We start from the raw sequence: 19128 nt of genomic DNA on the forward strand, positions 1-19128 counted from the left end.
CACCCTTGTGACCTCATTTAACCTTACTGACTTCCCCAAGGGCGCTATCTCCAAATACATGCACCTTGGGATTAGCACTGCAACAGGTGGACTTAATGGTTGGGGTGGGAGCTGGGGGATCCATTTGAATCCATCACAGGGGGGACCGAAGTCTCCCACTTCTACTGTAGACCGGTTTCTTCCGTCCCTTCTGTCCATTTTTGCATCGTTCATTTGGGGCACTGCTGTTGGGCTGCTCAAGAGACCCCCCCTGACGTGCACTAGCTGTTGCATTGTGACAGACGGGAGCGGCAGATGGGACCACCCCTCACCCGGGCAGACCCGGGGCTCCTCTGGCTGCTGGTGCTTGGATCATTCCTGGTACCTTGGGTCTACTTCCCCTCCTCCCCCAACCCACCTATTTTTTCTTTTCTGTGTTTCTGGCCACCCCACAAGGCTTGGGGGATCTTAGATCCCCAACCAGGGATTGAACCCGGGCCACCGCAGTGAAAGCATGGAGTCCTAACCCCTGGAACTCTAGGCAATTCCCGCTCCCCGCCCCCTCCTTAGCAGTGTTTGGGAGGGGATGTCGCCCTATCGCTGTGACAGCCACAGAGTCCTGGCCAGGTCCCCCAGCCCATCCCCCACACGTGGAGGCAGCAACTGTGAGCTGGGGGTGCGCCCTGGCCTTCAGTGCTCTGTACACACCACTGGGCGCTGACCACAAGGACTCGCGGTATAAGCTCGACACCCCAGCCCCCAGAGGGTGGTGGAGCATGGCGCCCTTGAAGTGTTTAGCTCGAAAGGCAAGGAAAAGAGAACCAGGAAAATGTCTCCAGACGCAGGACCCGCAGTGAAAAGCAAACCTCAATCCTGCTGTCCAGACACCAGAGCATCCCCAAACTGAACACCCGCAAGCCCCTGCCAGGGACCGTCACCTCCACACCTGTGCGTCTCAGGACAGTAAGGGCTCTTTTCAGGCCTCTGACCAGGGGAGGCCTGAGCTCTTCTCATCTGTCAAATCGAGACCCTGCTGGACACGATGCCCCCGCAACTGTGAAGCCGCGGGTGCCAGGGCCTTCCTTGTGCTTGTCAAGCCCTTCAAGGGTCTTTCTAGTGGGTGGACACAGGGCGTCTGAGGGGCTTCACTGGCTAGCTGCTAGGTGCCCGCACTGTGCCGGGGGTGGGCTGTCACCTGTCATCGTTTCCTGCTGAGGGGACTCAACTGCTCAGCCACGCCCAGGACGGAGGCGCCAAACACGTGTTGGGTGGAACATCACTCTCATGTCCCCGTGCTCTTTACTGCCCTGCAAGGTTCTGGCCGCGTTACCACCTCCGTGTGTCTGCAGGGTCTGCCTGGTCAGGGTCCTCTGTGGGCCTGCCTGGAGGGGCCGGGTATTCCAGGAAAGAGCGGGAGCCCACGCAGCGATGGCAGAAGTGGCTCAGCGGCCGACGGATCAAGGTCAGGGAGGCGGCAGGCCTGGCGGCCACTTCAGGCATCCAGGGTGCGCAAGAGGCAGCAGCGCGGCCCCCGGGAGCTGCGCGGTGGGGGGGAAGGCTGAGGACTTGGGGGGGGTGTGGCGGCCAGGCCCGGCACGGGCCAGGGAGGACTCATCTGGGCGGGAGGCCAGGAGCAGCAGAGCCAGGGGACCTCGGCTGGCTGGGCCACCTCTGCCAGGACAGGGACTAGAGGGACCAGAACCTGCGCGTTGGGATCCGGCGTGGGGGGCTCGGCTGCTGTCCAAGGAGGGGCCGGAGCGACAGAGTCAGTCCTGGCCAGGGCGGAGGCATGGTCGAGTTGCGGGTAGCTCGGGGTCCCCTGGATGTGCTCAGGATACGGTGGGAGGCCGTCCTGCGGCTCCGCGGCGCTGGGCGCCGGGAGGTGCCCCGGGGCTGCCGGCTCGCCGTCCACCTGCCCGGATGCTGGTTTAGTGTGTACTCTCGGCTTCATCCTCACCAGGAGGTGCGGGCAGTCTCTCTGAAACAGGGGACTGTGGTAGAAGTGTAACTGAGGTCGCGGTTGAGAGAGAAAAGGAAACCCCGAGTCACAAAAGAGTTGCTCGCAAGCAGCAGCCGCCTGGCTGGGCCCCTGGGCGCCCTCCCCCAGCCGACCCAGGGCCTCTTTGGAGAAAGCGGGACCCGGTCCCAGCAGGACGCTGTGCCCCAGCTTTGACATCCCCGAGACTCGCTCACTCACCATCACCTTTCGCCCTTGGAAAATGACTGAAAATGGCCCCTTAGGACGAGTACAAGGCCCACGAAAGGGGACTTGGCGTTTGCAGGTACGAGACTGCAACAAGGTTCGGTAGCTTTCTAAGGAAGTGTCCGAATCGCCCCCTGGCCAGCACCTCCAGGGGCCAGACCGGAGACGCTGACTGCTTCCCAGGAAAGGACCTGCGCCCCCACTCAAGTGATGCTCTGGAGCTATGGGAGTCAAGGGGGCACACAGACCTCCCCCCTCCCCCCGGCGGGCCACTGTCCCCGAGCAGGAGGACGGGAAGGGCCAGCGTTGCAGCAGTGTCCTCTTGTCCCCCGCTGTGACTGCGTGTCAGGTACGAGCGGCACTGCCCACGTGTCAGGAGTACAGGATGACGCCTTGCCCGCGTGTGCTGTGAAATGATCACCACAGGGGGTCCAGTTCACACGCATCACCTCACACAGACACAGCAAAGGGAAAAGGAGGAGGGAGAGAAGTGACGTCCTTGTGCTGAGAACGCTTCGGGTCCCCCCCATAACAACGTTCCAACACAGCTCGTGGCACTGCCAGCTCCGGCCGTTACGCCGGTGCCCAAGTACCACCTTTAAAGGAAGCTCTCCCGACACGCCTGCAGCCGTCCCAGGCGGCCCCGGGGTTGGCACCCGCCCCCCACCCCCGGGCCCAGCGGCTCAGCCCCTGGAGAGGGCTCCTCCCCCGCCGTCCCCCGCCCTCCTTACCTCGCTCAGGACGTGGGCGGGCCGCTCCTTCGTGGACAGGTTGGTCATGCAGAGGGACGTGTGCATGTCCTGGTACACTTTGCTGAATCCATAGCGGTTAAGCTGGCGGATGAAGCTCTCCACACGTTCTGTCTTGAACACCTTGTCTAGGCCGTCCCTGTCCAAAACCTCCTTTTGAAACAGCGGCCTGTTGACGCCTATGCAAGTCCCGTCTTCATTCCACCCAATGGATGCAAAGCGACTGCTGTGGACGATCGTCCACAGCTTCCTGGGAAAGGGGTGGGAGAGCAGGCTGCCTTCCCACACGGCCTCGCAGGCGGTGCGAGGCCTTTTCAACAAAGGCTCTTCCGTCAAATCCTGGAAAGTGGCTTCTCCAGGCAGCAGCCTGAGGTCGGGGTGCCCCGCGGGCACGGGCTGGTCCAGGGCGAGGGACTGGGGGGTGCAGCTCCCTGAGCCGAGGGCCGGAGCCGCTGTGTCGGGAGGAAGAGGCGCCTCGCCGAAGCCGGGTGCCCTGCCCGCGGCGGGGCCCTTCTCGTCCGCAGCCATGCGGAGCGCGGCGTGCCCCTCCGCCCCGTAAACGGGACAGTGCAGCGCGGCCGGCAGCACCCTGGGCTCACACTCCCGCTCAGCCCCTCACAGAAGTGCTCCGGTTGCTCGGGGGTGACAGCACAGCCCAGCCAGGAAGTGACATCATAAAGGGCAGGCCCGTCAGCATGTCAGCCTCCTGCTTCACGCCCGTCATCGCAGGGGGCACGAAGACACTCGTGCACGGGTGCAGAGCCACAGGCCGAGCGCTCGTGCAAACCGGCCACGGCCTTCTGGTCCCGGAGCCCCCGGGCCAGGCAGACGTGCACGGACCCACGTGTGACCCACGAGGTCAGAAGTCCTCCTGTGTGTCCCCTGGCCTTCCGGGCCGTGCACAGCACCCATGATTTCAAGCACGAGCATCGCCCGAGACGCGGCCCACGGTCAAGGGCGCTAAAACTTTACAATTCACCTATGAACTGGAAGAAAAACCCTCATGATGTCTGGGTCTGCAAAGTGCCTACCTTATCCTCTCCCTGGAGAGCTGTCCCATGGGTGCTGAGCAGGAATCGGACTCTGGACCCCCGCCCTCACCCGCAGCAGCCCTTTCCCTCCATTGCCCACAGCAGAGGCCAGACTCAGATGAAACGTTCAGGGAAATTTATTAAACAGAAACATTGACTGAAACCATTGAACACAGGGCATAACAACACACAGAGGAACTTCTAACGGCCACCAGAGCTCACGGGTCCCGGCCCCACCCAGGGTCCTCAAAAAGGTGCCTCCGCTACACCCCACCCGGCGGCCCTCCATCTCCCCACAGTCTCCCTTCCTGAGGGCCCCGCGGGTGGCCTCTCGCCAGGAAGATGGGCGCCGGCCATGCCCGCTCCCCCCAGGGCAGACCCTCCATTTCTGGCCCACATGCCCGGGGCCTGGCCCTGCCCTATGGCGGGCACAGGACAGTCCCACAGCAGGGCGCACACCACCGAGCCGGGGACGTGGAGTCCCGAGGAACAACGGGGTGGCCCAGCAGAACACAAGCCCTGGGGGGCCTCCCGCAGACCTCCTGCAGCCCCGGTCAAGGTCTTCCTTCTGAAGGTCGCAGGTGGGCTCCCAGGTCCTGGGGTGGGCGCTGGCTGTGACCTCGTCCATCCCGTCCTTCCCGCCGGCTCCTGGGACTGGGCTCGGGGTCTCCACGCCGCGCAGGGCTTGGGGGAACTGCTCAGAGGAGAACACATGCACATTTCCACAACAACAGGCAGCGCTGGGCCTGAATCTATGCCCAGGAAGCACACGTTGAGCTCACGACACTGGCCCACAGAGACCAGAGCCTTGGCTGGCACGTGGCGCACCTCAGGGCTCTGCGGGGGCACGATGGCTAGGGTGTGTGTGTTGGGGGGAGGGGAGCGGGGGCTGGGGGGTTCCTTGACACCTGGGTCCCTCTGGGGCCTACAGGGACACATTTGGGCTTGCCAGTACAGGGAGCAACCTGCCCCAGGGGATGATGAATAGGGGACCCTCTCAGGAGGGAGGCCCAGGCACCTGGAGTGGCCCCTAACATGGGGCCAGTAGGCTGCCAGGCCTGGCCTCCCCCTGCCTCCAAGCCTGGGGGCCCCGGGACCTGCTGAGCCTACTGGCCTGAGATGCACCCTGGGGGGCTCATCTCTGCAGCCCCGTCCTCATTTCCCGGCTCTTCTGGGATGGGCTTGAGCCCCTCCTCGGGGGTCTCCTCGGCCTCCTGGCCTTCTGCCTGGGCGAGGCCCTCTGGCTCCCAGCCAGGACCTCCTGGGGCCACCGGGGAAGCACTGCCCATCCGGCCAGGCATGGGGACTCCGGGGGCATCTGAGGGTCCTGCCTGACCTAGGTCCGCAGGGGCGGCAGCACTTCCATCTTCCTGAATGGCCGTGGACGCGTTGCTGGTCTCCCCAGGGCCAGGGGCTGCCCTGGCGGCACCATGGTCTTCAGGGGCTGCCCTGGTGGCACCATGGTCTTCAGGGGCCACCTCGCCAGCCTTGGCAGTGCCAGCAACTGCCGCACTGGCCTCCTCACGTGCCGGGTGGTCCTCGACGCTCCCTTCCTTGGAACGGGCGGCCTGGGCGGTGGTATCTTCACCATGTGCAGTGGTGCCTGCGGTGATGGCCTCATGGGCCGGGGTGGCCTGGGCGGCTGCTGCCAGGACTGCAACGTCCACACGGGCCTCTTCCTGCCCTGGGAAGTGCTCCCTGCTAGCCAGGTCGGCGTCCCAGGCCTCGGTCTTCTGGATGAGCCGCAGCATCCCCGCAAAGCCGGGAGGCCTCCTCATCAGCCGCCTCCTCCTCAGCGTGTCCCGGAGCGTGTCGTTCAGCTGGGCCCGTGTCAGCACCTGCCGGGCGCGTGCCTGGTCCGCCATGGCCGGGTGGATGGCCCCCTTCTCCAGGGCCGACTGCAGCAGGCCTTCCAGGCGCATCACGTACGCAGAGAGAGTCTCCTGGGGCCGCTGGGCACAGGTCACGAACTTCAGCCGAGCACTCCCCCGGGGGTCCTTGTTCCCAAACACCTGCACCAGCGCGGCCAGGCAGTCCTGGGCAGCCAGCTCGGGATCTTCCGCCAGGAGGCCACGCAGGAGGTCCAGCGCGGGGCCGCGCAAGCTCTCCACCAGCCTCCTCCGCCTCTCCCTCTCAGACACGTGGCGCCACAGGTGCAGCGTGTGGCTGGCCTGCTCCAGCCAGCTCTCAGAGGACCCTTCCCCGTGGCCCGGCTCTTCCATCCCAGAGAAGGTTCCCAGCTCCTGGTAGCCCATGCTGTCCAGCACGGGCTGCGAGGCCTGCCTCCACTGCTGGGTCCCGGGCCCTGCCTCACCCATGGCGCCTGCCGCTGTCACAACTGCTTCCTCAGGCGCAGCCATTGCCCCGCCCGTGGGTTCTGCCATACTCAGAAGTCCTGCCACACTCAGAAGTCCTGCCACGCCTGCAACATTTCTGTAACCTGCAGCTCCTTCCTCATCTGACTCAGCTCCTGCTTGACCTTCAGCTCCTGCTTGACCCTCAGCTCCTGCTTGACCCTCAGCTCCTTCCGCACCTGCAGCTCCTTCCTCACCTGCAGCTCCCTCCTCACCTTCAGCTCCCTCCTCACCTTCAGCTCCCTCCTCACCTGCAGCTCCTTCCTCATCTGACTCAGCTCCTGCTTCACCTTCATCTCCTGCTTCACCTGCAGCTCCTTCCTCACCTGCAGCTCCTGCCTCACTTGCAACTCCTGCCTCACCTGAGGTTCCGTCGTCACCTGCAGCTCCTTCCTCATCTGACACTCCTGCTTCACCTTCAGCTCCTGCTTGACCCTCAGATCTTTCCCCACCTGCAGCTCCTGCCTCACCTGAGGCTCCCTCCTCACCTGAAGCTCCTTCCTCACCTGCATCTCCTGCCTCACCTACAGCTCCCTCCTCACCTGCATCTCCTGCCTCACCTTCAGCCCCCTCCTCACCTGCAGCTCCCTCCTCACCTGCACCTCCCTCACCTTCAGCTCCCTCCTCACCTTCAGCTCCCTCCTCACCTGCAGCTCCTACCTCACCTTCAGCTCCCTCCTCACCTGCAGCTCCCTCCTCACCTTCAGCTCCCTCCTCACCTGCAGCTCCCTTCTCACCTGCACCTTCTTCCTCACCTTCAGCTCCCTCCTCACCTGCAGCTCCTGCCTCACCTTCAGCTCTCTCCTCACCTGCAGCTCCCTCCTCATGTTCAGCTCCCTCCTCACCTAAGGCTTCCTCCTCACCTGTGTCTCCCTCCATACCTGCGACTCCCGCCTCCCCTGCAGCCTCCTCCTCCCCTGCAGTTCCTGAGTGACCTGCAGTTCCTGCCTCACCCGCCCTGCCAACCACTGCTTGTCCCTGGGGCTGCGCAGGGCAACTGGGTCTATCCTGTGAATCAGCATCAGGGGCCTGGGGCAGGCAGACCACAGTCCAGGGCCCTCCCTTGCCTGGTATTTGGCGGGGGAGCAAGCTTCGATTTAAACACTCAGCAAACTCGACCAGGGCAACACTCGACCCCAGCTCCTTTCTGTAGACCTTGCCCAGCACTCGGTACCTGCCCAGGGAACGCAGGGCAGCCTGCACAGCCTCCTGGAATTCCTGGTCTTTGCAGTCATCTGGGATTCCCAGGATGAGCAGAGATCGCTGAGCGTTCACGCCCATCGACCTGCACCAGTCCCGCAATACCGCCAGAGCCATCGCCATCTTTGAGGACCTGAGGGTGGGGGGAAGCGATCAAACAGGTGTGCACAGGCTGTTGAAGTGTGGGAATCGGCCTGTGGGTGCAAAGAGGAGAGAATCATGTTTGTGCCACACAGCCCACCCTAGTGCCCCTCACAGCAGCAGCCTGGGGCACCTCCCTGCCCTGTTTGGTTTGTTTGACTTTAGGAAACTTTTTTTATAAATTACATTTATTTACAAGATAGAAGGCTAGGGACTTCCCTGGTGGCGCAGTGGTTAAGAATCCACCTGCCAGTGCAGGGGACACAGGTTCGATCCCTGGTCCGGGGAGATCCCACAAGCCGCGGAGCAACTAACCCCACGCGCCACAACCACTGACCCAGCGCTCTAGAGCCCACGAGCCACAACTACTGAGTCCACGTGACACAACCTCTGAAGCCCACATGCCTGGAGCCCGTGCTCTGCAACAAGAGAAGCCACCGTAATGAGAGGCCTGCGCACCGCAACGAAGAGTAGCCCCCGCTCGCTGCACCTAGAGAAAGCCCGCGCGCAGCAACAAAGACCCAACGCAGCCCAAAGTAAAAATACAATTTAAAAATAATAACAAAAGAGCACTTGTTGCGTACGACTCAAGAAACAATAATAAAGTAAAATAAAATAATTTTTTTAAAAAAGACAGATAGAAGGCTCGTCACCTTTTCTACATTTCTGGCCTCAGTTTTAGGAAGCTGCCTTTTTCCCAAGGAATTTTTCAAGTCTTCCAATTTGTTAGCATAAACATTTCCATAATGTCCCATAATATTCCCCTATATCCTCTTTGTTAATGTACATCTGATCCGTAACGTTGGCCCTCTTTCATTCCTCATATTGGGGATCAGCGTTCTTTCTACGTTTCCGTGATTCATCGTTCTAGGACTTTCTCGGTTTCCTTGCTCTTTTGAAAGAAGCGCGTGGCTTTGTTCACCGTGTCCATAATTTGCTTTCTATCACTGGTTTCCTCTCTTAGCTCTCTTATTACTTCATTTTATGTTTCCTTTGCTCTTCTTCTTCTAGCATCTCTCAATGGACTGTTGGCTCACTGATTTTATGTCCTGACTCTTTTCTAACAGAAGCATTTAGAGGAATACAGTTTCCTCCTGTCGCTTTTTGCTGCCTCCCACTAATTTTGGTAAGTTGTGCTTTTTTAGTATTCACTTGGAAATATTTTCTAAGTCCCCCTGTGATTTTTCTCTTTGATCCATGGGTTTCCCAATATTTGAAGATATATTATCATTAGTACCATCAAATAAAATTCCCCCGTGATGAGAAAACTTATCATGGAAACTTGCAATACTGCTAAATTTATGGAGACTGTTTTACAACTCTGGTATGGCGTGTCCGGGTGAATGTGCAAAGCACCCTCGTAAAGAATCTGTGTACTCTGTGTGGAGGCCAGGGTCTTGCCCTGCCCACCCACCTCTGCAATTCCTGTGCCACCCGGACAGAGGCGACCTGAAGCTCTCGATGCCTAATGCAGTGGGCCAGAGCCCCTCCCTGGACCCCCACAAATCCATCTGCCATGGCCAACAGCCTCCACCGGATCACAGCAGCCCCAGCGCCTCCCCCTCTCAGCTTCACTTACGCCCCCCCGTGGCCAGGCGGCTCCTCCCCGACCCCTCGCACTACATCCCCTCCATATACCCTCCCCCACCCACCAGCTGGTGGCGCTCCGCTCTGGGCCCTGGAAGCCGGGCGCCCCGCCATGCATAGAGGTCAGACTGCCTCTCTCACCTCCCCACACCGGGGAGTCCTCCCCCGAGCACACTCAGCGCCAGGGGCTCTCGCTTCTCGTACCCCAGACGCAAAGCCCACCCGTCTTGCCCCCGCCCACCCGGGAGCCGGAGCCCCCTAACTGCCACGAGCGTCCTCCCCCCCCACCCCACGCCCCGCCCCGGCGGGAACTCCCCTAACGCCTACCGCACCCGCGCCCGGGAGTCCTCCCCATCGACCCCCGCCTCAGCCAGGAGTAGCTCCCCCTTCCTCCCGCCACACGCAGCAGCCGTTAGCCCTCCCCTCCCGTCTCGGCCCCGGGGGTGGGGCCCGCCCTTCCCGTCCTCCCCGTCCTCCCCACCCCCGCAGCCAGTCGTCCTCTCCTCTGGCCCCCAAAGCCGGCCCCACCCGACCAGTAGGAAGCCCTCCGCTCAGGCCCCCCCCCCACGCTTAGCCATTAGCCCCACCCTCTGCACCCTGACTCCAGAACGCCCCCCACCAGCCACCCCGGAAGCCAGCGGTCCTCCCCTCTGACCCGCTCACTGGGGGACCCTTCCCTCAGCCCCCCTTCAGCCCGCTACCCTCCGCCGCCGCTCCCCCACTCCCAACCGAGCAGCCCGTAGCCCTCCCCCGACCTCCACTCCTTCCCGGGGCCCCCGGTACCTGCGGAGTCCAGCCCCCGGCAAAGCCCCCGCCTGTCTCCTGACTCGCTCTGACTCTGTGGATGGCTCCGGAGTCCCGCTCACGAGGGGCTGAAGAGCTCGTCTCAGCAGAGCAGCCAGGAACTGTGCCGCCGACTGTCCCAGGCACTCTGTGCGAACGCCACGTGGGCTTCCGGGTGCTCCCGGAAGCCCCAGGAAGATGAGGGAGAAAGTTCTAGACGTCTCTTTACCGAGAAACTGGTTGGATCAGAAGAGCACGTGAGGAGGCGCTCTGCTACGGAAGCAGCAGTAGCCATGCGCACTGAGGGCCTGAGGTCCCAAGGCTTGGCGCCTCCGGAAGCAAAAGACACGCCCATTGGCCTTCCACCAATAGGAAGGCCTCCTGCGAGGCTGCGGAGTTGGGGGAGCGAACTTGGCGATGCAGAGCCCGTTGTGGCAAGTACGTCCATTTGTCTTTACAGGTGGTTTTCTACTGTGATTGATAATGTCATAAACCTATTCTTATTTCTTTGGTTTGTTTTAACTTTTGAATTTTATTTTATGTATTTTTTTATACAGCAGGTTCTTATGAGTTACCCATTTTATACATATTAGTGTACATTTGTCAATCCCAATCTCCCAATTCATCACACCCCCCGCCCGCCCCCACCATTTTCTCACCTTGGTGCCCATATGTTTGTGCTCTACATCTGTGTCTCTATTTCTGCCCTGCAAACCGGTTCATCTGTACCATTTATCTAGGTTCCACATATGTGCATTAATACACGATATTTGTTTCTCTCTTTCTGACTTCCTTCACTCTGTATGACAGTCTCTAGATCCATCCACATCTCTACAAATGACCCAATTTCGTTCCTTTGTACGGCTGAGTAATAAATAATAGTAATAAAGCTCTTCTTTATATGGACTGGTTTCTTGTCTAGTTGTATCAACTAGCCATCTTCTCACATGGCACAAGAGGATGAGGCAGCCGTCTGGGGCCTCTTTTATAAGGGAGGTAATCTCATTCATGAGGGCTCCCCCCTCATGGGCTAATCACTTCCCAGGGCCCCACCTCCAAATGCCATCCCTTTGGGGGTTAGAATCTAACAGGTGAATGAGGGGGAGAGGTTTACAAATATTCAGTCCATAGCAGTGTCTGTCCAACTATTGTTGCTCCTATGTTCCCTTTTTCCTGCTGAGATAATCAAGGTTTTCATTTACATTTTAACTTCTCTACTGCCTTTTTAGGCAATTATCAGTTTTTGCTAAAACTTTACAATTCACCTATGAAATGGAAAAAAGCACTCACCATCTCTGGGTCTGCAAAGTGCCTACCCTACCCTCTCACTGGAGGGGTGTCCCACGGGTGCTGAGCAGGAATCGGACTCTTGACCCCCGCCCTCACCTGCAGCATCCCTTTCCCTCCATTGCCCACAGCAGAGGCCAGACTCAGCTGAAACTTTCAGAGAACTTTACTAAGAGAAACTTTGACTGAAACCATTGAACAGAGGGCATGATAACACAGAGAGGAACTTGTAACAGCCACCAGAGTCTGGGGGTCACGGCCCCCCCACTAGTGTCCCCAACAATGTGCCTCCACTACACCCCACCTGGCGGCCCTCCATCCCCCCACTGCCTCCCTTCCTGAGGGCCCTGCGGGTGGTGTCTCGCCAGGAAGATGGGTGCCAGCAATGCCCGCTCCCCCAGGTCAGCCACTCCCCCTCTGGCCCACATGCTCGGGGCCTGGCCCTGCCCTATGGCTGGAACAGGAAAGTCCCACAGCAGGGTACCCACCACTGAGTGGACGACGGGGTGTCCCGAGGAACAACGTGGTGGCCTTCAGTTGTACTGCTAATTACTTTCACATTTCCAAGTAAACTCCTATTCCAATGCCATGTTATCTCGTTCACCATCACAAAATAATATGGGAATCTTACAATTTGTTTTACACAATTGCAAAACTCTTGTCATTGAACTGAATTAGTGCAAATACATGTGTGATTAATGTCATTTGCAAACTTAGATACTGAAGCTTATTAAGCCTTCTTTTAAATGAGACAATATGTGAAAAATTCCTAAAGAAAACAGACATGGAAGTCCATGTCAACATACACAACAGGAACCCAAAATGCTGCACACTGGCTTCCCCCAACTCGCCCGGCTCTCACTGCTTAGAAGGCTGACCGCTCCCTCTTCAAACTCAGAGTGAAGGATCAGCCCCCCTTCCTGCCCCACGGGAGAAGCTGCTGGACGTGGGACTGGCTGCTGCACTGGCTCAGGCTCCCTGCAGACACGGATGGGAAGAACCTGGAATCCATGCTATTGATCCTGAGCAGATGCTCCAGGACCTGCCACTTGCTGGTCTCCACGTAGGCCCGGGGACCCCACAGGAACTCGTAGCGGGCAGGGTCGCTGTGGGGCACCTGCCGGTACTCCAGGTAGCCCTCCTGCACCCACACTTTGGTGAGCAGCTCCCTGGGCTCCCCATAGATGCAGGACTCCCTCCCGGCACACACCCCCATGTTGCCGAGCATTCCCCACACCTCCACCTCAGGGGCGCGGTCACCGAACAGGGTGATCACGCCCAGGACCGGCACCAGGAGGCCGGCCTTGGGCGTGCGCTGCCCGGCCCTCAGCACTGCATCCCAGGTGAGGCCCAGGGTGGGGACCAGGACGTAGGTGCGCTCGCGGGGGTCCACCACCTTCACGTCCACGCCAAACAGCAGCTGCAGGCACTCGCAAACGAGGCGGAAGACCACGGGGAAGTGGTCCCGATGCTCCCGGAGGACCGTACTCAGCATCTCCGCCTCGGAGGTCGGCTCCCCAGTACGAAACTTGACGAGCAGGAACCCCACCAGGTCAGCCATCAGCGCAACAAGTGCCTCACGGGACAAGGGCTCGGCATAGGCGGAGAAGGAGGGGGCGCCAGGGGAGGCGGAGGACGAGGGGGAGGCGGAGGACGAGGAGGATGCGGCCTCCTCCCCCGCAGCCCCCAGCAGCGGCGCCTCCACAGGACCCTGGGCCGGGACTGGGGCCTCAAGGTCGGCCTCAGGCTGGCGGAGCTCACTCATCTCGACCAGGGGCCTGATTACTGGGGTCGGGCCGCCCACGGGAGTGTGGGCAGGGGACCTCGTACCTGGGGAAGAGAGGGGGTGTGAGCGGCCTCGGCAGAGAAAGGCACCCTGGGCAGCTCTGACAAAGGCCACTTACAGGTCTCGTCTTAAGGGCTGCCCTCGGGCCTCACAGGGGCGCTCCTCCTGGGTGGCCTGTCCCCTGCCAACCTGAAGAAGGAAGTGAGGGGGCTCCTCAGGGTGCAGCCAGCACGGCCCCAGGTTCTGGGGCTGTCAGGGCGGTGGGGTGACTTGGGTGTTGTGGGGTCCCCTCTGTTCTGGGAGGGGGAGCCCCTGGGTACACACTCAGGGCACGCACCTCCCCTTGGCTCCTGGCGCTGCCTGGGCCTCCTCTGCTCTGTGCCCTGAGGACACGGTCCTCAGACCTGGGCCTTCGCCTCCCGGTTCCTGGAGCCCCTGTAAGAGGAATGGAGGGCGCACCTCTTGTGTACACTGTGGCACAGCCCTGTGCCCCTCGGTGCCGGCAGGAGGACTGGGCTTTACTCTGTGAGGTTCCCACTGTCCTGGCATGGGTGGCCCCCTCTGTGCTCACTCAGGGCAGGGCCTCCCCTTCCCCCTGGCAGGGCCTGGGCCCTCTGTCTGCTGTCTGAGTCAAAATTCTCAAACAAATTCCCTGCACTAACAAGAAGTGAGGGGCCCCGAATACTGGCCACACCTGCCCAGGGGCTAACAGGGGTCACAGGGGACAAAAAGGGGTGGCCAAACTCCGTGGGGTCCCTCTGTGCTGGGACGATGGGTGGTCCACTCAGTCTGCACCTTGACACCCTGCAGGGCCTGGGACAGCTCCCTCTGCTGACTATGACCAATCTCCTTCAGCCAAGGCCTCACCTCCATAAGACACCAGGAGAGGATGTGACGGGGAGTCAATGCTCCCACCTATTCTGGGACACCCATGGGTGACAAAAGGGGCAGGGCCGGCTGGGCTCTAAGTACTCTGTGTGAGGAGGGGTCTCCCCAGTCTTTTCCATGACCCTTGCCGGGGCCTGAGGCCAGACCCCCAGAGCATGGCTTCCTCCTCCCTGAGCCCACCCATCTGGAAATGAGGAGGGGGCAGTGAGACAGGTCCTGCCCGAGGTTTCCAGGGCTGACAGTTGGGTCAGGCCAGATGTCTGTGGGCCCCCGTTTGTTCCGGGGATTGGGCTCCCCCCAGTCCTCTCTCGGGGTCCACACCTTGACCCCTGGCAGGTCCTGGGACTCCGTCCTCCGCTGCCCTGATGTTTCCCCTCAGACCAAGGTCCTCGCATCCCTAGACGCCTCCATCCCCAACCACGTGGCAGAGGTGAGAGCCTGCAACGTCCAGTCAGCCCTGCCCGGGACCTCCCAGGGCTGACAGCATGGGCGAGCTCCTCTGAGGTCCCCTCTATTCTGGGGTCCAGGGTCCCCTCAGTCCTGCCTCAGGGTCCTCACCCTGACCCCCGGCAGGACCTGGGATTCTCCCCTCTGCCCACCTGAGGCCCCGTCCCTCATACCGGGGCGCCACTCTTTCTGGGACCCGGATGTCAGGAAGTGCTGCAAGGGGTCCTCCTGCCCTATGACCTCCCAGGCCTACCCTGATCTGGGGCCCAGGGTCCCCTCTGTCCTCCCTCAGGGGCCTCACATTGACTCCCAGCAGGACCTGTGATTCTCCCCTCCACTCACCTTAGGCCCCCCCCCCCTTATACCAGGTCCCCAGTGTCTCTGAGACCCAGATGCGGAAGTCAAAACTCCTTTCCAAGTGCTCATTCCGTCCCGGGACCGCCCAGGGCTGATGGCAGGGGCAGGGATCTGTGGGGTCCCCTCTGTCTTCCTTCAGAGTCCTCAGCTGGATCTCTGGCAGGTCCTGGACGCCCCCTGTGTTGATCCGAGGCCGGACCCTCACACCAAGGCTTTCACTGTCCTGAGACCCCCAGGGGGAATCTATGGACAACACATCAGGCCCCCAAGCCCAGGGCTTCCCAGGGCTGAGATGATCCCACGGGGGTCCCTCAGCCCTCCGTTGGCTACTCACCTTCCCTCCCAGATGGTAGGGCCCATCCCCCGCCCACCTGACTTTGGTCCCCTGAGACCCAGGCCCTCCCCAGCCAGGACCCCTGAGAGGGAAGCGGGGGTCGGGGGTGGCGCTTATTCCCACAGCCCAGCCAGCGGTCTCTCAGGGCTGACAGCAGGGCCAACCTGGATGCCTTGCGGCCTCCGAGTCCCCCTCACGGTTGTACCTTGACTCCTGGTGGGGCTGGGCTCCTTCCCTCTGCCGACCTGGCCCCGGCCTCCCTGACCCAGGCCCTTCCCTGCCCCTCCCAGGGGGATCAGTGCAGTCCCATCCGGACAGCATGCCGGGGTGGGGGGGCTCCCAGGGCTGTCGGGAGGGCTGCAGATGCATCCCCCTGGGGGCCCTCAGTCCTCCTCTGGTCCTCACCTCGACTCCAGGCAGCACCTGGGCCCCTCCCCCTGCCCACCTGAGACTGTGCCCCTCAGACCGAGCCTCTGAACCCCCGAGATCCCTGAGGAGTTGGGGGCGGCGGGGGGGGATGGGCAGCCTGATAGCCCGGCCCGGGGTGCCCCAGGAGTCCCAGTACGGGTGGAGTTGCATGCTGGGGGACCCTCTGTTCCGGGCCTGCTGGACCCCTCCATCCTCACTCAGGAGGGTCCTCCTCAACCCCTGAGAGAAAGGCTGCAGTCCCAGCACAGATGCTGGAAGGGGGGCTGCCGTGCCCATGACCGTGGGGGGAGCACAGAGAACCGCACACCTTCCCCTCGGGGCTCCTCACCAGCCAGCAGACTTCGGAAACCTGTTTTAAGAAAGGTTTAGTTTTAGCTGAAGAGGGCTGAGCAGTGGCAGGTGATTTAGGGGAACGCTTGGTTTCATGATTAGATCATATTACCTGTTGGAGTTATGTGATTGTCACTTTTTCATCCTCATTCATACTGAGTAATACATTTTACATGTCTGTGTAGTGTAGTGTGTGTCATCTATCTACCTATCTATCTATCTATCTATCTATATATAACATGTGTGGAGAACATATGTGCTTATATACACATGCATCGACATACCACATGTATATATAGGGAACGCATCATGTATGTTCCAGTACCCACACTGAGGTCATCCACAGGGCCCTGAAGGGCACAGACACTCACACCCCGTGGGGATGCGGAGAGTCCTCCAGCCCGGCGGTCCCCGTGCTTTGAATGCAGGCTTGCCGCCTGCCTGACAGCCAGTGTGCCCGGGGAAGTGAGCCTGCAGGAGAACGTGGGGCCACCACGCCGCTGGGACAGAAGGGAGCAGAGTGGGCAGTGGAAGGAGAGAGCAGGGCCCAAGCCTGAGCATAGGAGCCGCCTTCAGAGGGCCGTGCCTCGGACCCCCACGTCCGGGACCCTTCTCCATCCTCACGCCCTCAGTCCTAGACCCTCACCCTCCTCCCTGGCCCTCGTGTCCATTTCACGAGAGATGGTGACCTGATGGGGCTGGGGAGGCCACGTGGGCAGAATCCAGTGTCAGGCTCTCATGGGCACTAATGCCTGGCTTCCCTGTGTTTTCTCCATTATGTGGCCTGAGGCGTCAGGTAGTAGGACCCCGTGGAGGACAGCTGAATCCCCCTTGACTGTTGGGGAGACAGGTCAGGCCAGTGCGGGGATGGGTCTTTGCATGCATATGATGCTTAGCTTGAATAAGAGTCCTTCTAGTGACAAGCTGATCAAATCATGGAGACTCCCTACGCCTCGATTTCTCCATCTGTAAAATGGGCCTCCTAACAGTACCAGGCAAAAGCATTGGTGTGGGTTTCCCCATGATGTGACCTGCTTGTAAAAAGCCTGTGCAAATGAAGTGGTCGGTGGCTGTAGCTCTTGTTACTGAGTGTGTAAGAAGGATGCGCCCTCCCCCATGTTGTGAGGATTCCCGACCAGTGCACGTCTTGGGATCCCCGCGTACGTGGATTAGCGCAGTTTTTCTTTTCTCGTGAACATTTGTTGTCAGAATGCTTGGGCTCGCCTTCCTCGTCTTCTCGCTTGTCCCCGTTCAAGATGAGGCGGTTGATCTGAGGTGTCGCCTCCATTGGAACACGGGTGTTTGCAGCTTTAGGTCCCAAGTGCCTCTTTGGCCGCGTGCCATAAGTCCTGGGGCCTTTGGTATGTGTTTTCTTCATTTCAAAGTATTTTCTAGTTTCCCTTGTGATGTCTTGTACGTTCCCTGGGCTATTGTTATGGACTGAACTGCGTCCCCCCAAAATTTGCATGTTGAAGCCCCAATCCCCTAGAACCTCAGAATGTCACTGTGACTGGAGTTAGTGGTTCTTAGGTTGAAATGAGGCCATTAGGATGAGGTCTAATCCAAGATGGCTGGTGCCCTTGAGGGAAGAGCGGATCAGCACATGCAAGGAGAGAAGGCAGGGGCTGGGGGTGCGTGCACAGAGGGTGACCACGTGAGGGGCGGTAAGAGCACGGCCACCTGCAACCAAGGAGACCGGCCGCAGTACAAGCCACCCCTGCTGGACCCTTCCTCTCGGCCTCCTGGTCGGAACCACCGTGAGAATCTGTGTCTGCTGTTTCAGCCCCTCATCCTGTGCTGTGGGATTTGGCATCGTCCCAGACTAATGCGGTTATTTGGGGACGCACGGCTCAATTTCCCTCTCTTTGCAGATTTCCCACATTTCCTTCTGTTATTGAGGTCTAATTTCACTCTATTTTGGCCAGAGGACATACTTTGTATGATTTCAGCCCTTTTGTTTGTATCCCCTTAAGTTTACTGAGGGATGCTGTGTGGCCTGACGCGTGGAGTACCCTGGAGAACGTTCTAGGTACGCTTGACGAGCACGTGTCTACTCTGTTCGAGCACGTGTCTACTCTGTTCTTGGGGCTAATAGTCTACACATGTCATGAGACCTAGTCTTTGTACAGTGCTGTTCAAATCTGTGATTCCCGTACTGCGGTGCTCTCTGGTCGCTGTACCCATAATGAAAGCAGGCTGTGTTAGTCTGCTTAGAGCTGCCATAGCAAAGTCCCACAGAGGGGGTGGCTAAAACTACAGAAATGTACTGGGTCCCAGTCCTGGTGGCTAGAAGTCCAACCTCAACTTGCTGGAAAGTGCAGTTTCAGGTGAGGGAAGGCGTCTGTTCCTGGCTCGCAGACAGCTGGTTTTCTCTTGGTCCCTCACTTGGCTGCTTCTCTGAACAGGTTGTGGGGGAGAAGGGAGGCAGGGAGAGAGAGTGGTGGGGGAGGGAGAGAGAGAGAGAGAAAGAGGGAGGGAGGGAGAGAAAGGGGGAGAGACAAAGGGAGGGAAGGAGGGAGGGAGGGAGAGAGGTGGAGGGAGGGAGAGAGGTGGAGGGAGGGAGAGAGTGAAAGGGAGAGAGAGGGAGCGAGGGAGAGAGAGAAAGAGGGAGGGAGAGAGGGAGGGAAAGAGACAGGGAGGGAAGGAGGGAGGGAGGGAGAGAGAGAGAGAAAGAGGCAGGGAGGGAGGGAGAGAAAGGGGCAGAGACAAAGGGAGGAAAGGGGGGAGGGAGGAATCGAAAGCAAGAGAGAGAGGGACGGAGGGAAGGAGAGAGAGAAGGGGAATGAGGGAGGGAGAGAGGCGGTAGGGAGTGAAGGAGAGAGGAGAGAGAGAGAGAGAGAGAGATGGAGGGAGTGATAGAGGGGAAGGGAGGAAGGGAGAGAGAGAGAGGGGAAGGGGGAGGGAAGGAGGGCAGGAGAGAAGAGGGGGAGGGAGGGAGAGACAGGGAAGGGAGAGAGAGATAAGGAGCAGGGAAGGAGGGAGAGAGGGGGAGGGAGGGAGAGAGATAAAGGGAGGGGGGCGAGGGAGGGAAAGAGAGAGGGGGAGGAAGGTAGGGGCAGAGAGAGAGAGAGAGGGAGCGGGGAGAGAGGGGGCAGAGGGGGAGGGAGGGATGGAGAGAGAGAGGGACGGAGGGACAGAAACGGAGGGAGAGAGAGGGAGGGAGGTTGGGAGGGTGGAAGAGAGGCTGAGGGAGGGAGGGAGGGAGATCTTCGGTGTCTCTTCCTCTTTTCCAAAGGACACCGC

At 60.1% G+C, this 19128-nt stretch overlaps 3 protein-coding genes across 3 annotated transcripts; all 3 read right to left on the bottom strand.

The window, feature by feature from the left end:
• Positions 1 to 1471: 1471 nt before the first annotated feature.
• Positions 1472 to 3459, bottom strand: LOC132594586 (heat shock transcription factor, X-linked-like). The gene is made up of 2 exons (XM_060292991.1): positions 2914 to 3459; positions 1472 to 1957 (listed from the first exon to the last, which is right to left on the bottom strand). Exons 1-2 carry the CDS (start codon positions 3457 to 3459, stop codon positions 1472 to 1474), a joined length of 1032 nt encoding a protein of 343 aa, XP_060148974.1.
• A 1609-nt stretch (positions 3460 to 5068) lies between these two features.
• On the bottom strand, positions 5069 to 7639 carry LOC132594424 (paraneoplastic antigen Ma6E-like). The gene is made up of 3 exons (XM_060291819.1): positions 6946 to 7639; positions 6607 to 6714; positions 5069 to 6567 (listed from the first exon to the last, which is right to left on the bottom strand). Exons 1-3 carry the CDS (start codon positions 7637 to 7639, stop codon positions 5069 to 5071), a joined length of 2301 nt encoding a protein of 766 aa, XP_060147802.1.
• Positions 7640 to 12221: 4582 nt separating this feature from the next.
• LOC132594587 (melanoma-associated antigen 8-like) lies at positions 12222 to 13079 on the bottom strand. Its single transcript, XM_060292992.1, has one exon. It carries the CDS (start codon positions 13077 to 13079, stop codon positions 12222 to 12224), a length of 858 nt encoding a protein of 285 aa, XP_060148975.1.
• Between the last annotated feature and the right edge of the window lie 6049 nt (positions 13080 to 19128).

The sequence above is a fragment of the Globicephala melas genome, chromosome X (assembly GCF_963455315.2).
Source record: "Globicephala melas chromosome X, mGloMel1.2, whole genome shotgun sequence".
In the NCBI taxonomy this organism is placed as follows: Eukaryota; Metazoa; Chordata; class Mammalia; order Artiodactyla; family Delphinidae; genus Globicephala; species Globicephala melas.